Genomic DNA, 26,625 nt, shown 5'->3' on the forward strand with positions numbered 1-26,625 from the left:
TTATTAATATATATACATATGCCTACTATCATTTCTGTCAAGTAGATGAAGTTGTCCTCACATTTAGAGCTGAAGGAACCAGGATACAGTTGTTGAGCACAAAAGGGAACTGAGCAGAGGGATCCCTGCTACCCAATTAGCTTCTTTCTAATTCTGGCATGAGCGGTCCAGACTGATGGGGTTGCAGGGAACCAGGTTCGCTTCATCCTATTACTCGGCCAAACCACAGGCCTGCATGGTCAGATCTGAGTTTTACTCTATGCACACTCCAGCTTGATTTGGGAATAGAAAAGAGAATAAGCCCAGGACGGGATATTTCTTTTAAAGCAAGGGATATGGTAAAAGCCAGCCACTGGTCACACTGGGCACTAGAGCCATGGAGCTTTGAAGGGAGTGGGCAGTGATAAGAAAGGAAGAAAGGGCATGTCACGGGGCTTATGGTTGAATGGATTTTCAGACATTTTGGAATTTCTGCTGTGAGTCACTTGTGCTAGTTGTCAGTCCCTCCTAATAACCTTGAAAGTGACCAGGCCCTGACAGAAGGATGGCAGCCTCTTTTTCCAACAACATCTCAGCTTCTACCTTGACCCACTCATGTGTAAACTCAGTGTAAAATATAAGCAGTTGAGGTAAGAGATGTGGAGGAGGCCCTAAATGTCCATTAATAAAGAATTAAAGGAAAAAGAAAAAGAGGGATTTTCACCGTCACTACCATTCTTAAAAATTTGCACATCTGTGCCCTTCAAGAGCCTCACAGTTGGGCTGGGGATGTGGCTCAAGCGGTAGCGCGCTCGCCTGGCATGCGTGCAGCCCGGGTTCGATCCTCAGCACCACATACCAACAAAGATGTGTGTCCACCGAAAACTAAAAAATAAATATTAAAAAATTCTCTCTCTCTCTCAAAAATAATTTTTAAAAAAAGAGCCTCACAGTTTTCTGGATCTCAGAACTGGGCTATTACAGGGTGATTGGAACTGACTTTGAAGTAAGTGTGTCCACAAAAGACCTCACTGTGCCCCCCACCCCTACCAGCCAGCAGAGCCCAGTCTCTGGAGCAGCTCTTGAGCCCCACAGTCCTCCAGCTCACTGCCTGTGCCCACCAGGGGAAGCCTACAGAATGTGCACACTGGAATCCTGACTCTGCAGGACCATGAAATCTGCTTGGTTAATCCCAATCTGTGATTATTTTCATGAAGTAACATAGAAGAACCTAGAAAATACATGAGTATATATCACTTGAAAGGGTATATCACTCTGTTAGGACACAGTGACGACATATGTGTACTATCTGAAGAAACCAATATACAAAAAAGTGCTTGAATTCCAGGTTTCCACATGAGGGATTTTTACACGTGGGTCCATTCATAGAACCCCCTCAAGTCGAGAACCTTTCCAGACCATGAGAAGACCTCCTCATGTGCTCTCCTGATCAGTCTCTTGTGCGGTGTTTACATTTTTGACATGGTCATATTGAAAAGAATGGAAACTCTGACAGAGCCTTGTTAGGAATAATTCCTGAGTCTCCACTCCCCAGCTCCATAATCCCCTCTGAGGCTGGCTGAGCCCTAAGAAGGGAGAGAGAGGAATCAGCTGGCGATGTTCACGTGGTCACAGAAACTAGGTACGTGACTGTCACCAGAAGCCTAGGCAGGCTCCCTTGAAATGGCAGGGCTGCTGTCCAAAATCCTGGTGGGTCATTGCTATTTACAGGCCACCTTTCCGGTTCATGGTGGATGGCCCAAGGAGGGCTATTTTTAAGCAGGGATATGGCCTGCAGGGCCTTCTGGGTGGCAGATTAAGCTCATAGAAGGCGAGACAGTGTAGCCATCTACTTCAGAAATGTGATTGCTATTATCTCTGAATCCAGGCCTCAGACAATAAGCTGGAAGAAGGTCCCCCTAGGCTCTGGCTGAGGTCCTGATTAGCAGCTGGAGAGAAGCAGCTCTAGACAGCTTTTCTCTCAACTTTGGCCTGAGAAGTGCATTCTCAGAGCTAACAGGGTCCCCAGGATGGTGCTCCTGACAGAGGGGAGAAGCAAGTCACCCAACAGGTACGCAGCCTCTCCTGCTGGCCCTTTCACCCTGAGAGAACCATTTCAGAGAAAGGGCAGGAGCCAGAAAAGGCCCAGGGCCCAGTGGAAGAAGAGTCAGTGGCTGGCTGTCAAGGGCACAGCTGGGGGAGCCAGTGCTTCCTGAGTCTGAGACAGGATTGGCCAGGATGGACCCCGCAGGCCCCGCCCAGCACAAGAGCCTCTTCAAGGCCAGACTCTGCCTAGAGCTCCTGTTACACTTCTTGGCTGTGTGCAGGCAGCAGGACAGGACGTGGCAGACTCCCGCTTCAAGGTCAGTGAGACTATGAAACTCTGCTTTATTTCTCCAAAGAGGGAGAATTGCTAGAGCCAGTGTGAGGGGGTTTGGAAGAGTAAACCCAGGGCTGTGGACCAGGAGCAGGTACAAGTCAGTTGCTGTGGGCACTGCACATGTGTGAGGAAATAATGGTACCTGGTTAAAGAAGCCAGCAGAGTGTCTGTCCTTGACTCAAGCCCCCTCTTCCCTGTACAGAGGCAGGGACAGCTCAGCAGGAGATGCCAGAACCATAGTAGCACCCTGCTCAAAGTGCCTCTATCCGATGATGAATCAGAAGTTTTCGTTGGGAAAAAAGCTATAAATGTAGAATTTTTATGCTGCACTTAGGACGTTAAACGTCAGGTTCCTTTTCCTTGTAATTTATAGAGACAACTCCACTTATTTCTGGGAATGTTTTTACTTGACAGCATCAAAAGAGGTACAAAATCAATCAACCTAGAAAAATAAAATTTTTGAGGATTTCAAAAAGAGCTGATTAATTACCAATAAGCTGAACCCAATTTAAACTGTTTGCTAGAGATTCATTTTTTAATTCATGAATATAATGAAAAAAAAATGAGTCAAGGAATTGTTTTCCCACCCTCCTTTCTATCAAAACCAAAGCCAAAAAAAAAAAAAAAAAAAAAAAAGGCTTTCTACTTGGGCTGAATGTATTTCATCTCTGGCAAAGGTCTGCTCTTGGCTTACTGGCTTGCTTGGCTCTCAGGGGTCACTTCTCTTTCACTGCGTGTGGGTGGCATCTCTACCTTCAGATGCTCTGCTTTAAGAGTGTGGAGAGTGACAGTTGCCAAACAATCCACAAACTTTTGGTCTTCTCAGTGCTGCCCTTCCCCACAAGCCTTGCCACAAACACTGTGGATTGCTCTGCGACCCTTCACAGAGGCAGCTGGAGTCGGCCAGGTGGCAGCGGAGCCCTCATGGCAAGGCCACACTTGTGGTGAGCTGTTTCCAGAAGAGCGGCTCTTCCTGCTGCAGCTCTCATACTTTCTGTTTCTGAACTTGTGTCCTTGATCTGCTTCCTCTGTTCTCTCCTGGAGAACTTGACCACCAGCTGGTGGCAGGAGGCTGTTTGAGGACCATTAGAGGACCTCGTTGAGTGTCATTAAGCTGTTGGAGCACTTCATTTGTCCTCTGCATTGACAGGCACCTCTTCCAAAGACCCAGACTCTGGAGTTAATTCTGACCATGGGCTAAGGCACAGGAGTCCCTACATCCCTCGGACTCTGTCAGTTTCACAATCAAATCACAGCCTCAGGGAAAAGGCCATGGGCCAGATTTTATGAGAAGGATGATTGAAGAAGGTTCGGGAAACCATGGACGGTGGGATGGTATGGATGGGGAGTCCTGGGCTTTCAGGGGGAAGAGGAGCTGACTCTGAGACAGACTTTGCCCCTAGCTCTGAAGCTCTGGGTTTCCATTTCGGTCACAGTCTAGAAAGAGACCCACCTGTCTCCCTGAGGACTCTTGGGAGCCTATGTCCAGCATTCTGGGAGGTCCTGCCCACTGAGCCAGGAATCCTAATGGGAGTCCTGAAGGTGACTGATAGAGGTCACACCCACTCCTGCCTGGGGGGCCTCTGAGACAAGACTCCCTTCAGTGGAGAAGAAGGCACCCCACTGTTACAGCTGGGTGAAAGGCAAGGTGGCTTCTAGCTCTCTTTTCTTGAAGATCTACCCTTGAGAAACAAGTCTGGTAATAATCCGACATTGTTATCACAATGGGGCCCCATAAAAGGCCTCTGTTTTGCAGGAAAGGAAAAATCAACTGTTCTTGCCTATGAATTTCTACTTGCTGAGTAGGACTGAGAAGTCTGAGGGTGCTCAGTAAGGTGGACTGTGCTTAGTGGTTGTGAGGTAACTTGATCCCTTTGCTCTCTTAGATCTGGGAGGGGACAGCCATTTTCTGCTGGCCTAGGACACCTGGCATCATGGGATTTTGCTCAGAGTGTCCTGTGGAGCTGGTCCAACCCCAAGGACGTCCTCGTTTTGGGGTGACTCTCTGGAAGGAAAGTTGACACATGGTCCTTCCCCTGCCTTTCACCTGTCCTGCGGCCCCGAGGAGCTCAGACACATGGACGCCGTGAACAGCAGGACCAGAAATAACTCTGAGTCAGCAGAAAGGCACACATGGCATCTCCATCCAGGATATTCAGACGACCAGGAGGCTGGGGACTGGGCAGTGACAACTCAGGGCCTCCATGTTCTGGGATGTCACAGATCCAGAGAAAACCTTAGGCCAGGACCCAGGCTCCAAGTACACCTGCCTGGGACAGAGAGATGTACACCTCTTGAGCACTCAGCCCACAGGGCTTAATGTGGCTGTCCTTGTCTTTCAATGGAGAGGGCAAGTGTGGGACAAGCATGATACTGCTGCTTGCACCAGACCGTGCTCCTGCAACCCCCAACAAAAATCTCCGTGCTTACAGCCCAGGAATTTTCCCCCTTTTTAGCCCAGATGCTGCAAACAATGTTTTTAAAATCAAGATTCATAGAGGCTTTCTGTGAATTAGGGAAATTGAGGTAGAAAGTTTCTAAAGCACGAGAGCTGAGGACTACGTCCTTCCCACTTCCTGAAATCTCACATTTCTGTATGAGGGAGAGAGAAGAGGGAAGGAGCGAGAAAGAAAGTCTGTGTGCCCTCTCCTTGAGACTTGCCCAGCATCCCCAGCATGGCTTGGCAGGCCCCTTGTGTCAGAGTGGAACAGGCAGAGATATCCCTGGCATCCTGGCCACTTTAGCAGAAGCCGGAGGACAGGGGAAGGGAACAGGCTTGTAATATTCTGGGACTCTAGGAGGAGTCACATGCTCTGAGGTGATAATCCTGTGCCCAGAGCTGCTATGGTAGATGCATTTCTGTGTATTGGGGGCTAAGCCCGTGGAGTGACCTGGGGCACTCCTAGGTCCTAAGCCACAAGAGTGGTTCTCCTTCCATTACTGGCAGGTACAGGGCTGTATGTGGGGTCCACAAGTAGCCTGAGTCCAGGCTAAGGGCAAACCTGGGCTGAATTCTGAGCTTTCCCACTGGGCTTCCATGTGACACCAGAGCATGGCACTTATGATCTAAAATAATGCCTACTTAGCAGGACTGTTGCAAAGCCTGAAGATAATGTTAAGCCCCTTGCACAACTCATGGTTCATGGTAGGAGCTCAATAATTGTTACTTAAGAGAGAGAGAGGGTGGGGGGAAGGCTTGACTGGATGTGCAGGGATGGAACAATATCCCAGGTAAAAAGAGGTACCCCAGCAAAAGGATAGCAGGGTACAGGGAGGACCTGTCCTATGAAGCCAGGAAGCCTCTGGAGACAGCCTCAAGAGGGAGGTCTGGAAGAAAGGGGGAGCTCAACTGGTTAAACCCACGTTGTGAACCCTCATGTTGGTTTTCAGGGTATGAGCACCAGATCTGGAAGTACATGATAGGAACATTCTGGATAGTCTTGTCTCCAGAGAGATCCCAGAATAAAGCGATTAACTGAAATAATTCAAATGTTGGGGGTAGGGAGAGACTCAAGCTAAAGTTGATAAACATTCAGAGAGGAGTAGACCAGCACTGGCTGGGATCATCAGGGTTGTCTTTCAGGAGCGAATGAAGTCCATCGGGTCCATTAGGGGAAGGGACTTACAGTTACTTGGTACCTCCTGTAGCCTGTCCTTTCTTCCTCCCACACCCAGGGAGAGGACTCATCATGCCCATCACAGAGAAGCTGCTGAGGCTCAGGAAGGTGACATTTGGGTTCCCACACCAGCAGGGCTTTTTCACAATATATATGTGACAGCCCCATTGTTGCAGATTTGCAAAAGGCAGCATCTGAATTTTTAGCACACTTCACAGTTGATATTTTTAGCATCTTACTCTTTAAAATCACAAATGTAAACATGTTTGAGTGATGCAATAGAGTTCTATTGAGAGAAAAGTTGGCAAGTGGCCTCCTCCAAGTCCACTGCTCTGAAGTAACTCTTTTAGCAGTTTGATAAATAACCTTTACTAATTTTCTTTATGTTCATACAAATAAAACAAATATGTACACATATATTCAAATCATTACAAAATTGGAACTACTCATTTTCATTCCTATGCAAGGTATTTTTCCCCTTTTAATCTAAGAATGTGTCATAGATATACATTCAGGTCGGAATATTCCATGCTCTGAACACTTAATACACAACCCCACCATCCTTCCCCCTCTGATAAGTTACTTCTATTTTTTTTTCTTTTGCCACTACAGTGTTAAAATAAACATCCTTCTGCCTCCTTCCTTTTATATGGGTAGCTTTATTTCTGCAGAACAAATTTCCAGAGGTGGTGCTGGGCCAGTGGGCCAGGGTAATTTTTATTTTGATAGCTGGCTCCTGTGCCCCTCTCCAGAATGGTTGCAGTAGTTCACAGGGCAGTCCAGGTGATTCCCATCATAGCCAGAGTAAAAAGCCCACCCTGGGTTTTTAGTTAAAATCTCTGCTGTTTAGATCCCTTGTTGTGACATAAGATAAGCTACCTGCTCCTGGGGATTGTTGTAGGTAAAGGACCTAGCCCTGGAAAATACTAATTTTGCTTTTTTAATCTTATTAAGATAGGAAAATGTTCTAATAGTTACCCAACAGCAAAGTAGGTATAGCTCTAGGAAGCTGTGAGATCCCCAACACTGCTTGTGTTTAAGGATGGTTGTGGGAAAGGGATCCCTATACTTGATCTTAACTAAATGACATCTAAAGTCCTTTCCAACTTTCACATTCCTATGACAGTTATTCACTCCCTTTCGGCTTTTAGTAAGCCCTTATAATGCATGGGTCAGTTGGCCTGAGAACCAAGACAAACTGGAACTCAGTCCTACCTTTACTAGATCTCATCCTTTTGAAGTGTGGGACTAGTTTCTCAATGTAACACATCTTGGCTCATGGAAATCACAAGCAATTGTCAGATTTCAGTGCCTACCTCACATATTAAGAAACTGCAGTTCCCACCAAGTCCTGGGCTTCCCTGATGTGGGCCTCGGTAATCTTGGGAGGGATGAATGTCATCCAGGCAAATCTTTCCTATATGTTTGCCTTGGCCTTGAGCATGTCTGCACAGTCTGATGATGCTGAAGTTCTTCTCCTGGTTGTAAGACAAAGCAGAATCAGGCATCGACATCATCTGCCCAGGATTTCCAGAAAGAGCTCTCAAACTGCCTTGGAAACACAAGTCTTTATATCACATATACCATATACTCTACAGTCATATAAGGCAACTCTACTTTAGGTTTGTCCAAAGGAAACAAAGCAAAGCAATGTTGGAATTGTTAAAAGCAAACTAATATTGTTATTTACAGAAACTAAAATGTGGATATGGTGACAGTTCAAACATCAGTACTTTGAGCCAAATGCTCACTCACACACCACTCTAACAGGGAGGATGATCTTTGAAGACCACTAGTCATGAGTTGTACATGGAGATCACACCCTCCTCTTTTTCCTCTTTAAAAAAAATCTTTTTGCACAGAATTTGAATGTAATTACATATCAGTACATAAACAATTAAAGGGGAAACAAACAAAGATCAAGATATTTGGGTCAGCCTCATAAATTATTGCACTTCTTATTAGCTTAGGGAGACCATGTTCCAACTCACTTTTAGGCCCCTACTGCCTAGAGCATTTGGGCAAAGTTTATAGTACTTTTCTGAGTTTACAGTAAATTTCAGAGTGCCTCTGTGCTCAAAGAGCAGATTTATGGGTGTGGAAGCAGATGAGACAGCCCAAAGCCTATGTGTTAATATTGCCTGATGGACCAGAAAGCATTGGTGTAGCTCTTTGAGGAGCCATTGCCCATTCTTGGAAGGACACTAACAACACCTGAAGTCTAATAGGCAGCAAAGAAGTATATGTGATGAGTTAATGTTGGCCTTTGCAGATCCCCAGGACAACTTCAAGAAATTGCTGACTTATCTTGTCTGGTTTTAGCAACCCCTGCTGTCCTTAGGACAGAGAGAATTGTTTGTAGATATTAGCACAGAAGAAAAGAACTGTCTGATAATCCTGGACCAATATAAAAAACCAAGTTCTTAAAAAAAAAAAAAAACAAGTTCTTAAACGTTTTCTTAGTCTTTGATGCTTTCAGTTGAAACATTCAAGCTTAGTAGACTTCTAGGTGGGATCCTGGTAAAAGGAAGCTGATGGACTGATCAGATCCCAAAATTTAATCAAGGTAGAAATCGGACCCTAGAAAGATAGTCTTATCAATGTTGTACCCTGTGATGATTCCCTTTAAGGGTTCATCCTTCCCTGAGTGGCTCAGGGACACACACATCAAGTTCTTTGAAGCAATTAATCCACATAGCCTCTAGCAGCAGAGTTTTAGGAGCCTTCCAAATGTTAGGAAAGTCCACACACTGTATTTATTTAGGAATCATGGAGATCCAAATGGTGAGAGAGTACTGAGAGCTATCCACTCTTTTGTTCTCTACTCAAACACTCATGTTATATAGCTCCTTGATATTGCAGGCTAATAGACCCTTCTCATCTTGAGCAATAGCAGGTTCTGTAGGGTATCTGTCTGTACTTGTTTTTCCTGAATTCCATCATTCATTGATAATTATATAGTACCTATTAGGATTTGCACATATCTTTTCCACTATTAGCATTTGAGACTATCTTCCATGCTGCCATTTTTTATCAAGTATATATTTTAATAGTTCCTTTGTTATTAATCTGTTCTTTATGTTTGTCTGGTTTTTTGGTGATAGGGGAAACATAATATCTGTTATATTACTTTTTGGCTATGTAGAAATATTAATATAATTTAAGAAGTTATTCTAGTCAACAACACAGTGTTATACTAGGGAGGAGGCCAAGATCCAGCCAGGCTAACCAGTCTGTCTCAAGTCACAGATGCAGAATTAGAACCCACACAGCTGGATTCCCAGTTTTGGATGTATGGCCTTGAAATCTATTGTGTCATCTTCCCATGACACAGAAGTGTGTTTAGTGTTTTGGGTTTTTTTAAAAAATAATTTAACCTTTATATTATTTATTTGTTTTTATGTGGTGCTGAGGATCAAACCCAGCACCTCACCTATGCTAGACAAGTGCTTAACCACTGAGCTATAGTCACAGCCCTGTTTTTTAAATTTACATTATTCACTCTCATTTTTTTTCTGTATTCCTGCCAGAAGCACCATTAGGTAGTGTTAGTATATTTTCTTGTTGAATTAACATTTTTAGTATTATAAAATATACTCATTATTGATAACATTCATTGTTCTAAAGTCTATCTTGTTTGATAATAATTTTTATGATTAGAATTTTCCTGATATATTTTTTCCTTTTTATTATTTTACTTGTTAGCCTCTCTGTGTCTTTTTAAAATTAATTAATTAATTAATTAATTTTTTATTTGTTTTAATTAGTTATACATGACAGTACAATGATCTTGACATATCATTTGAATCAGATGGGGTATAATTTCTCATTTTTCTGAGTGTACAGGTTGCAGAATCACATTGGTCATGCAGTCATGTATAAACATACAGCAATATCACTCTCACTTTTGAAAGAGCATTAGACTGTATCCCTAATTCTAGATTGAAAATTATTATCTCTTTGCCTATAAAAATATTACTTCCCTGGGCTCACTTTTGAACAATTAGCTGATATTTGTTATTTCTTTCCCCTCTGTTTTCAATATCTTTGTCATCAGTATTATGCAATTTTACTATTATTTATCTAGATGTCATTTTTTCTTAATTTGCTTATGTTATATTTGCCTCTTGTCTTTCATCAGGACAATTCTCAGCTATTTTTCTTTAAATATGACTACTCCCTCTTCTTTATTTTCTCTTTGTGGGATTTCAACTAGATTTGCATTTGACCTTGATATTTTAGCCATCATTTTTCTTAATTTATATCTCATATCGTCCATTTTTCCGATTTCTCTCTTCTATATTCTAAGTCATTTCTAAAGACATATCTTCTAGTCCATTTATTTTCTCTTTAGCTGTGTCATAGTCAGTAATTCAATTAGTTTCTCTTCTAGATCAGCTTGATCATTCTTAATGGTCTTTTATTACTTGTTCATAACTATAACTCCAACACTTATATCTTTAAAAATCCTATTTAAAGCTAAACTGTAATTTATCTGACAATCCCAGGATCATCAATCTAAGTCTAATCTGTGATCATTTCTTCTGTTGATTTTCATTCATTATACCTCTTTGTGTGCCTAATGATTTTTGGATCTTTCATTGGGAACTTGATGTTTGATCTCAAATCTTCAGGAATCCAGAGTCCCAAAGAAAATATAATTTTCTTAGAAAGATGTTGAGTCCGTTTCTGCTAGGAGCCAAGGGATGGAAATCTGTTAACTTTAGATAACTTTATCCCCTTTCAAGGGTCCTAACTCAATGGTAGGTATCCAGACTCAGCCCCTACCTCACTGTTGGCATCCTACCTAGTGGTCAAAAGGGTATCTTCCCTCAAGATAACCCACACCTCCTGGCATGTTAGCTTGTCACTCTGAACTCTGATATAAGCTTATTTGGGTGAGTGGAGTAGTTGTGCTCAGAGATTTCTCCTAACTCTTAGAAACACAGAGAGCTATCACACTCATCATCTATTTATGTAGTGGTGAAGTCCAAAAAAGTGGGGCTGGGGTTGTGGCTCAGTGGCATGCATGAGGCACTGGATTCCATCCCCAGCACCACATTAAAAAAAACTAGATAAACAAAATAAAGGTATTTTTAAAAAGTAGTTGTTTAAGTAAAAGTCCAAAAAAGTACATGGTCTGTAAAACATCTGGAAGTAGAAATCCTCTTTTTAAATTTTCCTATATTATTTGAGAAAATGGCATGGACATTCATAAATTCTAAATGTACCCATGTTTTCCCCAGCAGTGTAAAGGAAAAAGAAAAGGAAAAAAACATAAAAATGAAACAAACTCAAAGAGGGGCTATGGCTCCTGCAGTTCTTTCTCTTACCTGTTGAACTCTGGACTATGATTCAGGATCATTCTGTGAAACTATCTGATATGGCTTCTTTACCTTTCAGACACTCATCCAAGAAGAAGGATGGCCAGTACCTTCTCTAAGTTGTTGACTGGCCGCAATGCATCTTTGCTATTTGCTACTATGGGCACCAGTGCCCTGACCACTGGTTACTTGCTGAACCGGCAGAAGGTGTCTGCTGAGGCCCGGGAGCAGCATAAGCTATTCCCCCCAAGGTAAGTCTTCTTAGTTTTAAAATAACTCCAAGTGTCAGCCAGAAATGTACTTTTTCCTGCTGAAAACTGTCTGCAAGGACACTTGTTTTAGTCCTTAAGGATGACAAAGTCAATTTGACAATCACTTTTGAGACTCATTAAGCCCAGTGTCCTGTGGCAAATACAGGGAAGTGTAACATCATCTTCTCTGCCCAGAGCTTACAGTGCAGTTGAACGGTAACGACGGTGATGGGTAACATTTGTGAGTACCCACATTACATGGACTGTTATGTTAACATATATGTTAAGAACTTTCTTTACATAGAGTGTTATTCATCTTAGCATCCTTTTGTGATAAAATGAAGACTCAAAAAAACTAAGCAGTGCTCAAGTTCATGCAGCTAAAGAAGCTAAATGCAAATCCAGTACCCCTGATTCCATACCCATGCCTCACCCTTGCTCTACCATCTTCTGGAAAATGTGATGTCATATGCTGACTCAGTATGAGCTTTAAAGGACACTATAGATGGGAAATGAAGGTATAGCATGAGGGGGTAAAAACAGATGTGTTTTTACCCTTGGAACCTTGCTGTGAAAGAGATGCCACACACCAAACGAGTCTGAGTGGTGTTATGATTTCCTAGGATTCCATGTAGGTAGGAGTGAATGAAGGAGATGAGGGAAACTAGTGAGCTGCCTCTCAGATATCGCTCTTTTGTGGGAATCAGCATCCCTGTGAGAATCACTGTGTTTGAGGCTGGGGTTGGTCCATAAGCCCCTATTCATATATCCCAGGGTAAGACAGCATCCCATATGATTTCTTTCTAGGTATTTTATCAGCAGATAATTGCTAACTGCCTGTTTCAATGGCCAGACACTTTTTCAACAGGATCCACATGGTCCCTGCTCTCATGGAGCTTGCCTTTTAGGCAGAAGTGACAGATAAATAAATAAAGTTCTAGCTAGTTCCACCTGCAGTGTTTCTAGACTTTCTGTCACAGACCTCAGGAACCAAAATTGTGCCTGTTATTAAAGTTTTAGCAAACTTCTGGGTAGAAAGAAGTCTGCATACGATTTCAACTAATTTCCTAACCATTCTCCCTCTACCCTTTCTTTACCTGAGCCACAGTCTGTACTCTTCTGAAGTAAGCATCCTGTGACCCCTATTAGACAGGAGCCTGGCCCTTTTTTTCCTGGTAGTTCACTAGGACTTTGTTTGTTTGTTTGTTTGTTTTAAATCTGGTTATCTTGTGTCATGTCCCTAGGCAGCAGTAGCCAATTGTCCTTGTGCCCACTGGCCAAAGGGAGACTCTTGAAAGGACTGGCAGAAACCAAGTCCTTTATAGACCCCTTTCCTCAGGCTGTTGGCTGAAGGCCCCTCTCCTTCCCACAGCGCAGACTACCCAGACCTTCGCAAGCACAACAACTGCATGGCTGAATGTCTCACCCCCACCATTTATGCCAAGCTCCGTAACAAGATGACACCCAATGGCTATACTCTGGACCAGTGCATCCAGACTGGAGTAGACAACCCTGGACACCCCTTCATAAAGACTGTGGGCATGGTGGCCGGGGATGAGGAGTCCTATGAGGTAAATGACTGGCTGCAGGTTCCATAGTAGAAGGGGTTGGCCTGGGTATAGGTGAGGTGCATGATCCCAAAGTCCTTTTCTTCTCTATGGGGCCAGGTTTTTGCCTCCTCAAGAAGCACTCTCCTAAAGGGAAGCCAGTTCCTACAGAACCACCTAGAATATTTTCTGGGATAATGAGATCTACAGTTTCCTAGGGCAACCTTACTTTGCTGCTACCCTAGTATACTTCCCTACAGAGAAATGAATTGCATGATAGAGCTCTCTGGGCTTGTCAAAAGGATGAATTAGTACAAAAAAAGTAAAATAAAATTTAACGACGTGTACTTACCAGTAAGACATTAGAAGCTAATGTGTTTGTAGCTGGACTTGTTGGATGGGGTCAGTTTCAGTGTGTCTTTATTTTGGGAATCTTCTTACCTATTACTATAGCCCAGACTCCTGAGTTAAACAAGTCTCGGGGAGCAATCCCATGATGTCAGCATCCTCAACCCAGGTGCAGAAGCACAGCACCCTGCATCCATTCCACAGAGCATCCTCTCCCCCGTGGCAAAGGCCTGCAACACTCCTCCCTCAAGTCTTCCCTCTGCAATCTTCCATTTCAGCAAGCAGAAGACAGTTTCTTGGGAAAGGAGCCATCAAAGGAAGTGAGGGATCATCCTGAATAAATGAGACCAGTAGCTCATTATATAGAGCAGTGCACAGTCCTGAGCTCCCAGAGACCTAAACCAGAGCAGTTTCCATAGACTCAAAGCCCTCCTCACTTCTCACAGCTCCCAAAAGCTATTCTGTTATAGCTTCTCTTAATATTATTTTATCTAAAGAGTAAACCTGAAGTTGTGTTTTGCTTGTCTGTTTTTTAAAAAGTAGATTTTGCACAAAATAAGCTGGGCTGAGGAGGTCCTCACAGGGTAACCTTCTTTGTCTGAATGCTCTGTGTGCTTTCTTCTAGTACAGTTGGGTTTTCTATGAGTTTTGTATGTTACTTAAACCTCAGGACCTGAGGACCTGAGGACCTGACCTTCCTGACCTTTTGAACACAAAACTGCTTAGCCTCTGACCTAGCAATTCTTTTATCCCACAAACCAGAAACCCCTTGAATTCTTAACCTGATTTTTTTGCTCAGTCTCATGGTGGTAGGCTTGGTAGAACCTTTAGACGGGATGTTAAAGGGATAGAATTCAGCAGCCCTGAGATCTCTCAAGGAGTCCAAATTTTCTTCCAAAAGTTTTTCCCTTGCACAAATTTTTGTTCCTATCCACCAATCCGCTCTTGCACTCATTTCCTGCATGGGTAGCATGGAGAATTTCAGAGGAGGACATTAATATCCTCTTAAGACACAAAGGGACAAATGAAAAGAAAGATCTTTTATTATTAGAAGAGCCAATGAAAAAGGAAACAGAATCATCTTTTTTCCCCCCACAGGTATTTGCTGATCTTTTTGATCCTGTCATCAAACTAAGGCACAATGGTTATGACCCTAGGGTGATGAAGCACCCCACTGATCTGGACGCATCCAAGGTAGGCTCTAGCCCCCTTCTCTCCTTCCCACGAAGCTGGAAGAATGTAAGAGCTCTTTTCCTGGTTGGATGTCCCTTGGAAGCTCTGTGACTGCTCTAGTATAGCACACTCCTTGGAGGACCACAGAAGTTAAGAAGGTTCAAGAGGACTTAAAAATACCTCTAAGGAGCTGAGTGTGGTCTCAGACCTGTAATCCCAGCGTCTGCATAGGCGGAGACAGGATGATACCAAGTTAGAAGCCAGCCTCAGCAACTTAACAAGGCCTAATGCAACTTAGTAAGACATGGTACTAAAAAGAGAAAAACCATCAGCACCACCACCAGCAAAAACAAAACAAAGCTCTATAACGAGGGCTGGTCACTGAGAACTTTAAACCTTTCCTGAAAAAATTCCTTTTCAACCCAAACCACCTATTGGGGGTACAAGATTCCAGACCTCGCTATATAAAACCACTGTCTAGGCCCCTGCCCAAGTGCCAGATGTATTAAACAGTGGGTTGTGCTGTCCTGCACAGTGCCTGATGGCAGGTAGAAAACAGCAGATCAGCACATAGGTACCTGCTGCGTTTGGGGCAAGATCGTGGTCCGAGGCTGCCACAGTGACACACCCTCCCCTGCCCACTCTGCTTTGCAGATCACCCAAGGGCAGTTTGACGAACGCTACGTGCTCTCATCTCGGGTCCGCACTGGTCGTAGCATCCGCGGGCTGAGCCTGCCACCTGCCTGCTCCCGGGCTGAGCGGAGGGAAGTGGAGAACGTGGCCATCACGGCCCTGGAGGGCCTCAAGGGAGACCTGGCAGGTCGCTACTACAAGCTGTCTGAGATGACTGAGCAGGACCAGCAAAGGCTCATCGACGTGAGTGGGTGGAGAACCACCCAGGGGCTGCCTGGGGTGGGCTGGGTGGAAAACTGCGACCAGCACTGGGCAGCTCCTCCTAGAGCTCAGGCCTGTCTGTCCTGCAGGGCTCTTTGCTGGGGGTTGGAGTTGGGGCAGATGAGGAGAGCAGGCTGAGACAGCCTGGGACTTCTACCACCTCAACATAAGGAAGGAGGATGGAAGTATTCTATGGTTAAAATCAGCAGAGGGTGTGTTGGGGATAGGAGGGTGGGGGTGAATGGCGAATCCCCTTGCTTGTCGATAAATGGGAATAATAGGCCTGGCAATACTGCCTGTGCCTGGAGGATGCTCTCTATTACCATACCCAAAGAAGAATAATAGGCCTGGCAATACTGCCTGTGCCTGGAGGATGCTCTCTATTACCACACCCAAAGAAAACCCTAGATGCCAAGAGATTCTGGAAAGGAAATCCCAGTTGTAAGTCCTACCCCTGCTTCGTGGAGCCAGCCTCTGGTTTACAGCTGGTTTTCCTCCTGCTGTCTCCAGTGTCCTCCACAGCGTCTTGTTGGCACTGGAATAGAAAATACTCAAGTCCCTTACCTGTTTTTCCTTTATCACAGTGAAAACAGAACTGCAATTTCAAAAGGAACTTTTAACTAAATCCAAGGAAAAGCAGAAACAAAATTCCATCATTTCGGAAGATTTGAATTCTACAAAATGTGCCCCATTTCTAAACCAGGCAGGGCAACTATAGGATATTGGTATGTGGACCTAAGTCTCCTGGTCTTGATGGCCATCAGGACAACCATCTGCCTGCCCTCTTACAGAACAAGCCACCTCCACCTTAAATAGCCACACTGGTTTCCTGCTCAGGGGGCTTACTTCTTTGTGGGCAGTGAAAGTCCACTGTCCTCTCCTGGTTCAAGTCTCTGATTTCTCCCATTTCTTTGAGATCACAGAAAGATTCCTCTCCCCATATACACTTTTTACCTCAGCATAATCATACTTGAACATATAGTATCCATATATCTCATGATAGAGAAAGTATACTGCTATGCAAGAAAGTGTGGTGTACACACAGCAAGAAAAATGTTAGTCTCTGGACACAGATTTTGATATGTGGGGTGGTTTATGGTAGGTTAAAGGCATAACCATAGGAGTCCCAGAGGTCTAGGTCTGAAATGCTATACTACTCCCTAGCAATGCCATAGTGGGTAGGACGTTTTAGCTCTCTGAATCTCAGCTTTCCTTACCTTACCTGTAAAACTTCATAAGTTTATTGTGAGAATTAAAATAAATTAAAAGCATGTAACCTAGGGCCTGGAATATGGTAAACATTAAATTAGTGGTAGCTATTTTTACTTGTAGATTACTATTGTTTATCTCTAATACTTTTTAATGAAAGACGTAGTATTAAATGAACCAATACTTTCCTAGGTATCAAGGCATTCTTTCTAGCATGAAACATAAAGAATTACCACTGTGTAGATGGACAGGTTAGCACCCCTCGTTCTTGCCTACTCTGCCATTGCATATGGTTGGCTGATGGTATAGATGCTCTCCATAGTGACTTAGAAGAATTTCCAGGTGGACTAAGCCAGTGGCTTTCAATCTTTTCTGCACACTAGAATCACTGGAAGAGTTCTTATGATGCCTAGACCATAACAAATTACATTTCATTCAGAATCTTTGGCAGCTGGGAAATGCAGCATTTTTTTTAAAGCTCCCAGGTTACCCTAGTGAGCAGACAAGCTGAGAATAGTGCCTAAGACTCCAGTCATTATCAGTGAGTTAAAACTTGGTCACATGGCACTTGCAGTCATGCCTGATCTCACCAGTCTCTTCTTTCTGCTTTGTCCCTTTTGGCCTGCAGGACCACTTTCTGTTTGATAAGCCAGTGTCCCCTTTACTAACATGTGCTGGGATGGCCCGTGACTGGCCAGATGCCAGGGGAATCTGGTATGGATGTAGTGTTTTCACATTTGCCATGTGTGCAGAGGATCTCCTCAGATGCCTGCTTGTCCTAACCTGAACTTGCTGTGAACTGCAGTTGACAGCATGATCTGCTTAAGCTAAATGGGGGAGACAGACTACTTAGAAATGTTGAGTGTGTGCTCACAGCACCTAAGTATTATGATGTTTCTAAGGTATATAGGAATAAGCTGGTTTGCATGAACTGTGCATGGGGGAAATGACTACATTTAAAGGTTAAAAAGAAATGCTTTATATTGTTTGACCTCACAGAGAATCTGTCTCATGACTTTTAAAACAAAAGACCAGAAAATGAAAAATAAATACTAATGATCTAAGAAAAACACTAAAAGGAGCAACAGGTACCTAGTGTGCAAGTATTTTATCTTGGCCAAGAGTCCTCAGCCTGCTTTGACTCTTGTACCTTATAAGTGACCCTGACGAAACCCAAAGGAGTTGGGATAAGGTGTTCATGAGCAACTGCTCTGTGGGGGTAGACAGGCAGGGTCCATAGAGAAAACATATGTGAACCCTCGTGTATTAAAAAAAAACAACAACAAACAAACAAACAAAAAAAAAAACCATTCTTTTAAAGCACCACAAGATTTTGGCTGAATCTGTCAGGAGATAAAATACTCTTGTGTCAAAGCCAAATATTATCATAGTTGAACTATGCACATCCTCTCTGAGGATCTAAGGTGGGATGTTATATTCTTGTTGGGAAAAACTTGACATCATTAAAGGTTGGAGTCTGTCTTATTCTTCATTCTGTCAAGGTAACGTTATTTTGTGGTGCTTGTTAAGGCACAATTACAGATAAGAGCCATCTAGGAAATGAGGAAGGTGAAATGAGGCAATCAAGCTACAGAGGTAATGGGAATTTTCATGTGTTGAGACAAATGTAATTAACACTCAACACCATATTTCTCTCTTCATTAGGCATAATTATGACAAGACATTTCTCATCTGGATAAATGAGGAAGACCACACCAGGGTAATCTCAATGGAAAAAGGAGGCAATATGAAACGGGTGTTTGAGCGATTCTGTCGTGGACTCAAAGAAGTAAGATACGGCCAGAGATTTCTGAATGTCATTTGAATATCAGTCTTCCTCTATTGCTTATTCTGGGAAAAAAGATACTATGGTGACTTCCAAGATGGGGTTAATTTTTCCTAGGGATCAAGACATTCTTTCTAGCATGAAATTTCCAGGGTAGTGCTTTAAAAAAATCTGTTTATTAGAAATTTCCTATGCTTCCCTCCACAATCCACCATGGTTTGGGGAAGTCTATGGCTCATTTGTTATTTCCGCATTTCCTTTCACTATTTGAAGCATAGACAGTGTAGAATGTTACCTGACCAGACTTGCCTGCTGAGAATTCCTATATTCTCCTATTGACTTAGCAGGAAAAACAACATAAACTGACATTTGAGAGTTTAGTATCTGACAGGTACTATGTTTAGTGCTTTACAAGGTCCATCTAATTTAATTGGACCATTTAATATTCTATTAGAATAGGTATCATTTTACATTAAACAAGTCAATTTTATTCATGGTAAACATGGTGTTTGGGATGAGCTGAGTGAGTGTATGTTTGAGAACTCGACCATTTGTTCACTGTTGTTGTACTTGTAGGTAGAACGGTTAATCCAGGAACGAGGCTGGGAGTTTATGTGGAATGAACGCCTAGGATACATTCTGACCTGCCCTTCAAACCTTGGAACAGGACTACGAGCCGGTGTCCATGTTAGAATCCCAAAACTTAGCAAGGTAATGTTATGTGACCAGTGGCTTTCCTTGGTCCTTCCGGGATCAGCTCAGATGTAAGTGCTTTGTGGAGGGAGAAAATACCTCTCCATTCGTTAACCCTTTCTCTAGCTATAAGAAAAATAATGAGAAAGAGCAGGATTAGGTTTGCCTGAAAAGACATTTTTATTAGTTAGAATAAAAGATTAGGGACTATAAAAGGGGGATGGCTTCAAGAATAAGACTTTTGAATTTTCCCGAATGTAACAAACCAGGATAGGTGGACAGGCTGCTCTGCTCTGCTCTCTAGGGTTCCTTCCATATCCTCCTTCTGTCTTTCCTAGCACAAGTAGTTCTCAGACATGAGCATGCAAGAAAACCACCTGCAGGGCTTGGTCAAACACAGATTGCAAGGCCCCACCTGCAGAATTTGTGTTTCTTACCTTTCTCCAGGTGATGCTGAGGCTGCTAGTCAGGGGACTATGCTTGAGGGACCACTGTCTTAGGGCACTGTCCCCATTTTCATGGTCACCATCAGGCTCCACGTTCTATCTTATGAGAAGGGAAGAGAGCACACAGTGTGGCCATGTAAAGATTTAAGGTGTAGAGCAGAAAGTGGCACATGTCACATCTGCTCATTTATTATCAGGAACTTAACCAGTGTTCACTTCCTCAGATTCAATGCCAAAAGAAGGGTTAAAGGATTCTGGTGGGTAACTAGTAGTTTTTGCTGAAACACACCAAGTAAATCAGATACTTTCAGAACAACGAATTTAGAAAATATGCTGTCTGTCCCCTACAAAGAGTATGAAAATTTTTTATTCAAAATTCCAGTGCTAAGAAAAATGAAGTGATTTAACTTCATGATTTTAATTATAACAATAGCAGCTGTTATACAGATGAGTGATGAACACACCAAAGTTAGCATTCAGATGCAAACAAAACAAAATAATGCATAGAGGTTCAGAAGACAAGGTTGGAGTCAAACTACCCAGGTTCAATTCCAGGTCTGCTACCTTCTACCTGTGTGACTTCAGGAGCAGTTACTTGTTCTGAACCTCACTTTCCTTGTTGTTGGGGGTTTCTATGGTTTGAATGGAACCCCTACAAGTTCATGTATTGGAAACTTAATCCCCAAAGTCATGTGTTAATGGTAATTGGGCGTGGGGTCTCTGGGACATAATTAGGATTAAGTGAGATCATGAGGTTTGAGTCCTTATGATAGCATTAGTGGCTTTATAAGAAGAGAGAGAGACCCAAGTTAGCACACATACTCTGTCTTGCCATATGATGCCCTCTGCCATATTATGATGCAGCAAGAACATCCTCACCAGATGCCAAGCAGATGCCAGCACCATGCTCTTAGACTTCTCAGCCTCCAGAACCGTGAGCCAAGTAAACTTCTCTTTTTTATAAAGTATTTGGTCTTAGGTATTTTGGCATAGCAACATAAAACCAAGATGGGCTAAAAGCAATTCCTACTTTACTAGATTGTTGTAAGGCTTGAAAAATTCCAGCACAGTACCTTAGTATGTAATGAATAAATGCTTTATGTAAGTTAGCACAATTGTCTCTTATTATATGTCTGTTCTCAGTAAATGTACCAATGATGGTGAATCCATTTCACTGCTTTTGACACCAAGTATTATGCCCTGTCCTAGGATCCACGGTTTTCTAAGATCCTAGAGAACCTAAGACTCCAGAAGCGTGGCACAGGTGGTGTGGATACTGCAGCCGTGGCAGATGTGTATGATATTTCCAACATTGATCGAATTGGTAGATCAGAGGTAATATCTCTCGCTTTTCCAGCATGAATTAACAAGATCTGCCTAAGAGAAAGGAAATAGAAAAGTAGCCACAATGGCCTTACTTTGTTCACAGAATTCAAGATCTCTTTCTCCACTGAGTCCTATTAGCTATTCATTCTGTGGCATTGCCCTTTCATGGGAAATAATGACATAAAGGTAAACACAATGTAATCTAAGAATTCATGGGCAAGAGAAGGAATTCACAGTGGGACTGCCCCTGAGAACTATTTCAGCAATCTTCAGCAGCAGGAGCTCTACTATGTTAAAGGACAGCAGTGTTTCACCACTGCTTATGTTAACCCTAAGGGAGGTAAAATTTTCTCTTGATTCTGAGGTTTCTCTTGGTGAAAGTCACATACTATCATCTTTACTTTGGCATTCTTAAGACACTTGATAATTCCTAAAATCTTATTTTTAGGATTAAGGTGACAGATAAGATTTGCATTAGTTACATATAAATTGTACTTGTAAAACAGTGCTGAGGGAACCCTGTGACTGGTAGATTGAAGAGGATTCATTGACATGTGTAGGGTTTGGTGATGAATGAGTGAGGTGTAGAGGATTCCCTTAAAGAACATGCAGCTGAGTGTTAAGCAATACTAACCACAGTAAGTTACACCAACTCAATGCTAGGCTGCTGATCAGGGACTACACTTGGAAGGCCACTGTATACCGCATTGTCCCCATATAAATGGTCATCATCAAACTGTACCTTATTACTTAACTCTAAGTTTCTAGGTGATCATTACAAAAGTAAAAAAAAAAAAAAAAACCACCAACAGTATTTTAAAATCTACTTACTTAATTCAACAACTCTGATAACCATTGTGCATTATTCTAAATTGTGAACATTATTCTAAATTGCCTTCTATTCTTTTTTTATAATTATTCAGAAAACTTTAAATTGTGATTACAGTATTATAACACTTTTTTTTTCAATATGTGAACATTTCCCCACAACATTAAGTATTCTTCAAAACTATGAATTTTGGCCTAGGAGTGTAGCTCAGTGGCAGAGCACTTTCCTAGCACATGGGAGGCCCTCAGTTCAATCTCCAACCCACAAAAACCAAGCAATCAAAAAGTCCCAAATAACCTTATTATCTAAAAACATTTAATTTTTAAAAACATGACAGCACAGAAAAGATAGTCCGTTTATCTCTTTAATGTATTACTAATATTTCATTTGATCATGTCTGTACATAGAGTATATACAGACTCTTAATTACAACTCTTATTATTTAGTTAGGATGTATTTCTAGGAAAGGAGTTCCTGGATTAGAACTCAGAAGGCCCTATTAATGACAAAGTTTCTTACCAAAAGTTATATACCAAATAGTCTCACTGGCAGTGAATGGGAGACCCATCTCACCACACCTTCACCAACACTAGAACGCATTAATTGGATAAATAGAAAATACATGCCTAATTAGTAGTGGCTTGCCTTCTGACTCAGCCTTCTGATGGGGTTGGGAGCTCAGTTTCTCTGTACATGAAAAGAGATGGGGAGGTAGCAGGACTCCATCATGCCTAAGGTCTGTTCCAGCTCAGACCTCAATGATCCCTTCCTTTCTTGATGCTTATTCTTAAGTTATAGCATGTATTTTATTAATTGATTTATAGTAAGCAATTAACTAACTAGTTTGAGTCTCCTCAGAAGCAAGTAATTTGTTTCACTGTGATCACATGCTCTAGTTTAAGAATATTTGGAAACCAAAGTTGTAACATATATTTTAAAAAGCAGGATTTTTTGAAAGCATATCTTAATATAAGTTTTCAAAGTTTCCTTTAGGTAATTAATTTGCTTAGTACAGTGCAAACATGATTTGGTTGCCAAACACTTGATTTTTAAAATTATTTGTTTTTTTATATACACATAACACTAGAGTGTATTTGGAATATATATATATATATAACTTACCGTAATTAGAATTCCATTCTTATGATTGTACAATTTCACTGGTCACATATTCATATATGGACATAAGAAAGTTATGTTCAATTTATTCTGTCTTTCCTATTCCCAACTCCCCCTTTCCCTTTATTCCCCTTTGTCTAAATCAGTGAACTTCTATCCCACTTTATTTTGTGTCAGCATCCACATATCAGAGAGAATATTCATCCTTTGTTTTTTGAGGATTCACTTGTTTCACTTAGCATGATTGTCTCCAGTTCCACCCATTTACCAAAAAAAAAAATGCTATAATTTCTTTCTTCTTTATGGCTGAGTACTATTTAATTATGTTTATATACCACATTTTCTTTATCCATACATCTTTTGAAGGCTACCCAAGTTGGTTCCATAGCTTAGCTATTGTGAATTGAGTGGCTATAAACATTGATGTGATTGTGCTGATTTTAAGTCCTTTGGGTTTATGTCAAGGAATGGGATAACTGGGAAAAATGGTGGTTCTTTTCCAAGTTTTCTGAGGAATCTCCATACTGCTTTCCAGATTGGTTGCACCAACTTGCAGTCTCACCAGCAGTATATGAGTGAACCTTTTCCTCACATTCTCACCAACATTTATTCAAACACATGATTTTAAACAATTTTTCAGAAATACATGACTGTGTGAATGATGATATCTGAACTCAAGCATATTCTGTGCATAAACTTAGCAAAAGGTCAGAATTCAGATCCAAAGAACAATACAAGAGTGACATTGTATTTTCTTACTCTTAGACAAATTAATAGTTTATAGCAGAAAATGATGAGGAAAAAAATATCTGAGATGGAAAAATAATGGTTTTCAAATGTAGGAAAAAAGTTCTCACACACAAAGTAATAACCCCATCTTAGCTAAGGAAAGCTTGAGAAAAAACCCTGTGATACTTTTGCTTTCCATCTGTGACCATGATGGCCAGATCTCTCCTCCCATAACCCTTTAGGGACATAGTGAGAAAGAAGAAATTGTTATAAAGCCCAGCTAAGTGGCAAATTCTGACTTTTCCCAGTGTTGTTCCAGTTGATCAATACCCTGCAGGTGTCTTCTGCACAAATTAATCATTGAACTTTTTCACTACTAAGGTTGAGCTTGTGCAAATAGTCATCGATGGAGTCAACTACCTGGTGGATTGTGAAAAGAAGCTGGAGAGAGGTCAAGATATTAAGGTTCCACCACCTCTGCCGCAGTTTGGCAGGAAGTGAACTTTCCCTTTCCCCATTTATAAATAATCTGTCTGCTGGTATGACAGACACAAAGAAGTCTCTACTCTGAGAGTTTTTGTAGACTTGGAAAAAATGTAAAATTGTAGGTGCTGCCTATCTTTACAATAAAACTCTCCTTAATATTTTTGTTTCTCTGATTTTTTAATACTATTAAGAAGGGAAAACACATCCAATTATGAGTAGCAGGAGGCAAAATTATTTTAAGGTAATGATATAACTTTTTTTTTTTGGTACTGGGGATTGAACCCAGGGATGCTTAGCTACATCCCCAGCTCCACTTTTTTATTATTATCATTTTATTCTGAGACAGGGTCTCTCTAAGTTGCTTAGGGCCTCACTAAGTTGCTGAGGCTGACTTTGATCCTACTGCCTCAGTCTCCTGAGTCACTGGGATTATAGACATGTACTACCACACCTAGCTAAAACCAACATTTGTAAGACCACTTATATACACATATAGATAATCTTCAACTATCTAGATGTTAAATATAGTCAATCCTTTAACAAATTCCTTATAGACAACTGATAATTGATTAATAATCAATTCTATGGAGAATATAGCAAGAAGAAACTATCTTGAAAGAGTAGAAAAAACACTAGACAAATTTGGACAGAGGTTATTTATTCAGAGCTTGCTGTAGCAAGAGTCAGCTACATTGGTTGCATTTGGCAGAGACTTAAAACAAAAAAAAGGTGAAAGTCAGGCATGCTCTAATTGGGGTGTAAGCATGGGAGGCTTAGGCAGACTGCTTAGAAGCAGGGTATCCTAAGTGATGGATTTGGAAAAAAAATATTTGGCTTTACTTGACCGGTTCTGAGTTGAAATGAAAAGGAAAAAATCAGGGGAATTTGGCAGTCATTGACCAAGTCCTGACCATTCTGGGCTGATTGTTGCAGATACTGTGGTTTGGCTTCCTGAATTGGTGATTGTAATGAGAATTCTGTTGCCAATATGTGGTCTGGTCAATGTCCAGTGATATATCCTCTCTCAATTCAATTTTGATATCTGAAATACTGAAAATGTTTTTAGTAAAATTTGAAGGCTGATTCTTTTCCTTAGCCTACAGATCCTTATCTAAGACCTCTTTATTCTTTTTCATCCAATTTGTGATGCCTGTAACCTGAAGGGATACAGGAGTGAAGTGGTAAAGGAAGTGGGAGTAATTAATTACGTAACAAGTTATGAAACTGTTCCACATGCAAAAAACAAATATTATTAGCTTGAATAACAAGAATAAGATCAAGTTCTGCATTCTTTAGTAGGTGAGCACTGTAGGTACAATAGTTAAACAATGCTATAATATAGAACTTGTCTTCCCTTCTGCTATATTAAGAAAAATAAAGGCTAAAAGGAATATAATTGTGCTGGTGCTAATAGCACTACTCTAACTTTTGAGTGACAAATTGCTATGCAGAAATCCAGAAATTGAAAGTGGTAGAAATTCAGAAGAAGAAATCATACCAATAAAATTGGTAGAAATTCAGAAGAAGAAATCGCACCAATATAAGAGCTCTGAATAGGATGTGCTAAAAGGCTGTTTCCAACCAATCCATAGAGACAAAGTGGGATCACAACCTAAGGCAATGGCTGATACCTCCAGAGACAGAGGGATAAAGCGTAGAGAAGACTGTGGTGTCATGGTAAGCACATTGACACTACAGCCACAATGCTTGAGTACAAGTCCCAATTCTTACACCATATGACCATGAATGACTGAATCTCTCAGTTTCCTTTTTGAAAATGAGAGCAATTATGTCATCTTGTTAGATTTTGGGGAGAATAAAAATATAATTAGTACATGAGAAGTTTTCTTTGAAAGTGCTCAATATATAGCAAGTACCCTGCCCAAGTATTTGCTGAATAAATAATAAAATTAAGAAATCACTATTATAATATTATAATACTCTGTCTTTGAGTATCCCACAACATCATCCTTAGAAAAAGTCAGTACGACTCATGGTCCCTCTTCTGAAAGATCTTATGAACTAAAAGGCAACTGAAGGCAAAATCTATAGCTAAAGAAACACAGGCATAAGTGAGCCAAAGAGATTAGATAGACACATATACCAACATTTCATTTTTTCAGATGCTAAGCTAAGAGACAAGCATTGGCATAAAACATTTGACTACTGATACAAAAAGAAAGAAGTCTTATGACATAAATCCCAAGCAATATCATCAACAATATCAACAAAAATTAACTGAATACTTAATGTACAGATAATTCCAGGTAACAACTCTCACCTTTTCTGTTGCTACATTTTTATCTAATCCATTTCTTCTCACCCTTAGCCATCAATAACCACACTGACATTTTCTTTCAATATTGATTGCTTAGAGTGTTAGTACTTAATCCTCAAATAACCTACATTTGAAAGACTTGATTTGTAGAGCTGTTTTGACAGTATATTACCAAAAATGTATGATTTTGTGACTTTACTTTTCAAAAGCA

General features: G+C 41.4%; 1 protein-coding gene across 2 annotated transcripts; it reads left to right on the top strand.

Annotated features, from left to right (window-relative positions):
- The first annotated feature begins 2,240 nt into the window (after nucleotides 1-2,240).
- Ckmt2 (creatine kinase, mitochondrial 2) lies at nucleotides 2,241-24,294 on the top strand. 2 transcript variants are annotated; one of them, XM_026394547.2, is made up of 10 exons: nucleotides 2,241-2,342; nucleotides 11,380-11,551; nucleotides 12,924-13,122; nucleotides 14,545-14,640; nucleotides 15,274-15,495; nucleotides 17,351-17,436; nucleotides 18,388-18,511; nucleotides 19,085-19,219; nucleotides 20,512-20,590; nucleotides 20,857-20,972. In XM_026394547.2, exons 2-10 carry the CDS (start codon nucleotides 11,400-11,402, stop codon nucleotides 20,871-20,873), a joined length of 1,110 nt encoding a protein of 369 aa, XP_026250332.1. In that variant the 5' UTR covers nucleotides 2,241-2,342; nucleotides 11,380-11,399; the 3' UTR covers nucleotides 20,874-20,972. The 2 variants fall into 2 exon arrangements, with proteins under 2 accessions (XP_026250332.1, XP_026250331.1); XM_026394546.1 differs by lacking the exon at nucleotides 20,512-20,590 and adding an exon at nucleotides 24,032-24,294 and having other exon boundaries at nucleotides 2,242-2,342; nucleotides 20,857-20,982.
- The last annotated feature ends 2,331 nt before the right edge of the window (nucleotides 24,295-26,625 follow it).

This window comes from Urocitellus parryii, chromosome 1 (assembly GCF_045843805.1).
Source record: "Urocitellus parryii isolate mUroPar1 chromosome 1, mUroPar1.hap1, whole genome shotgun sequence".
Lineage (NCBI taxonomy): Eukaryota > Metazoa > Chordata > Mammalia > Rodentia > Sciuridae > Urocitellus > Urocitellus parryii.

Coding starts and splice junctions, on each gene's coding strand:
- Ckmt2 (XM_026394546.1), top strand. CDS start 11,400: ATGGCCAGTACCTTCTCTAAGTTGTTGACTGGCCGCAATGCATCTTTG. Junction 18,512..19,084: donor TCTGTCGTGGACTCAAAGAA/GTAAGATACGGC, acceptor TTGTACTTGTAG/GTAGAACGGTTAATCCAGGA. Junction 20,983..24,031: donor ATCGAATTGGTAGATCAGAG/GTAATATCTCTC, acceptor TTCACTACTAAG/GTTGAGCTTGTGCAAATAGT.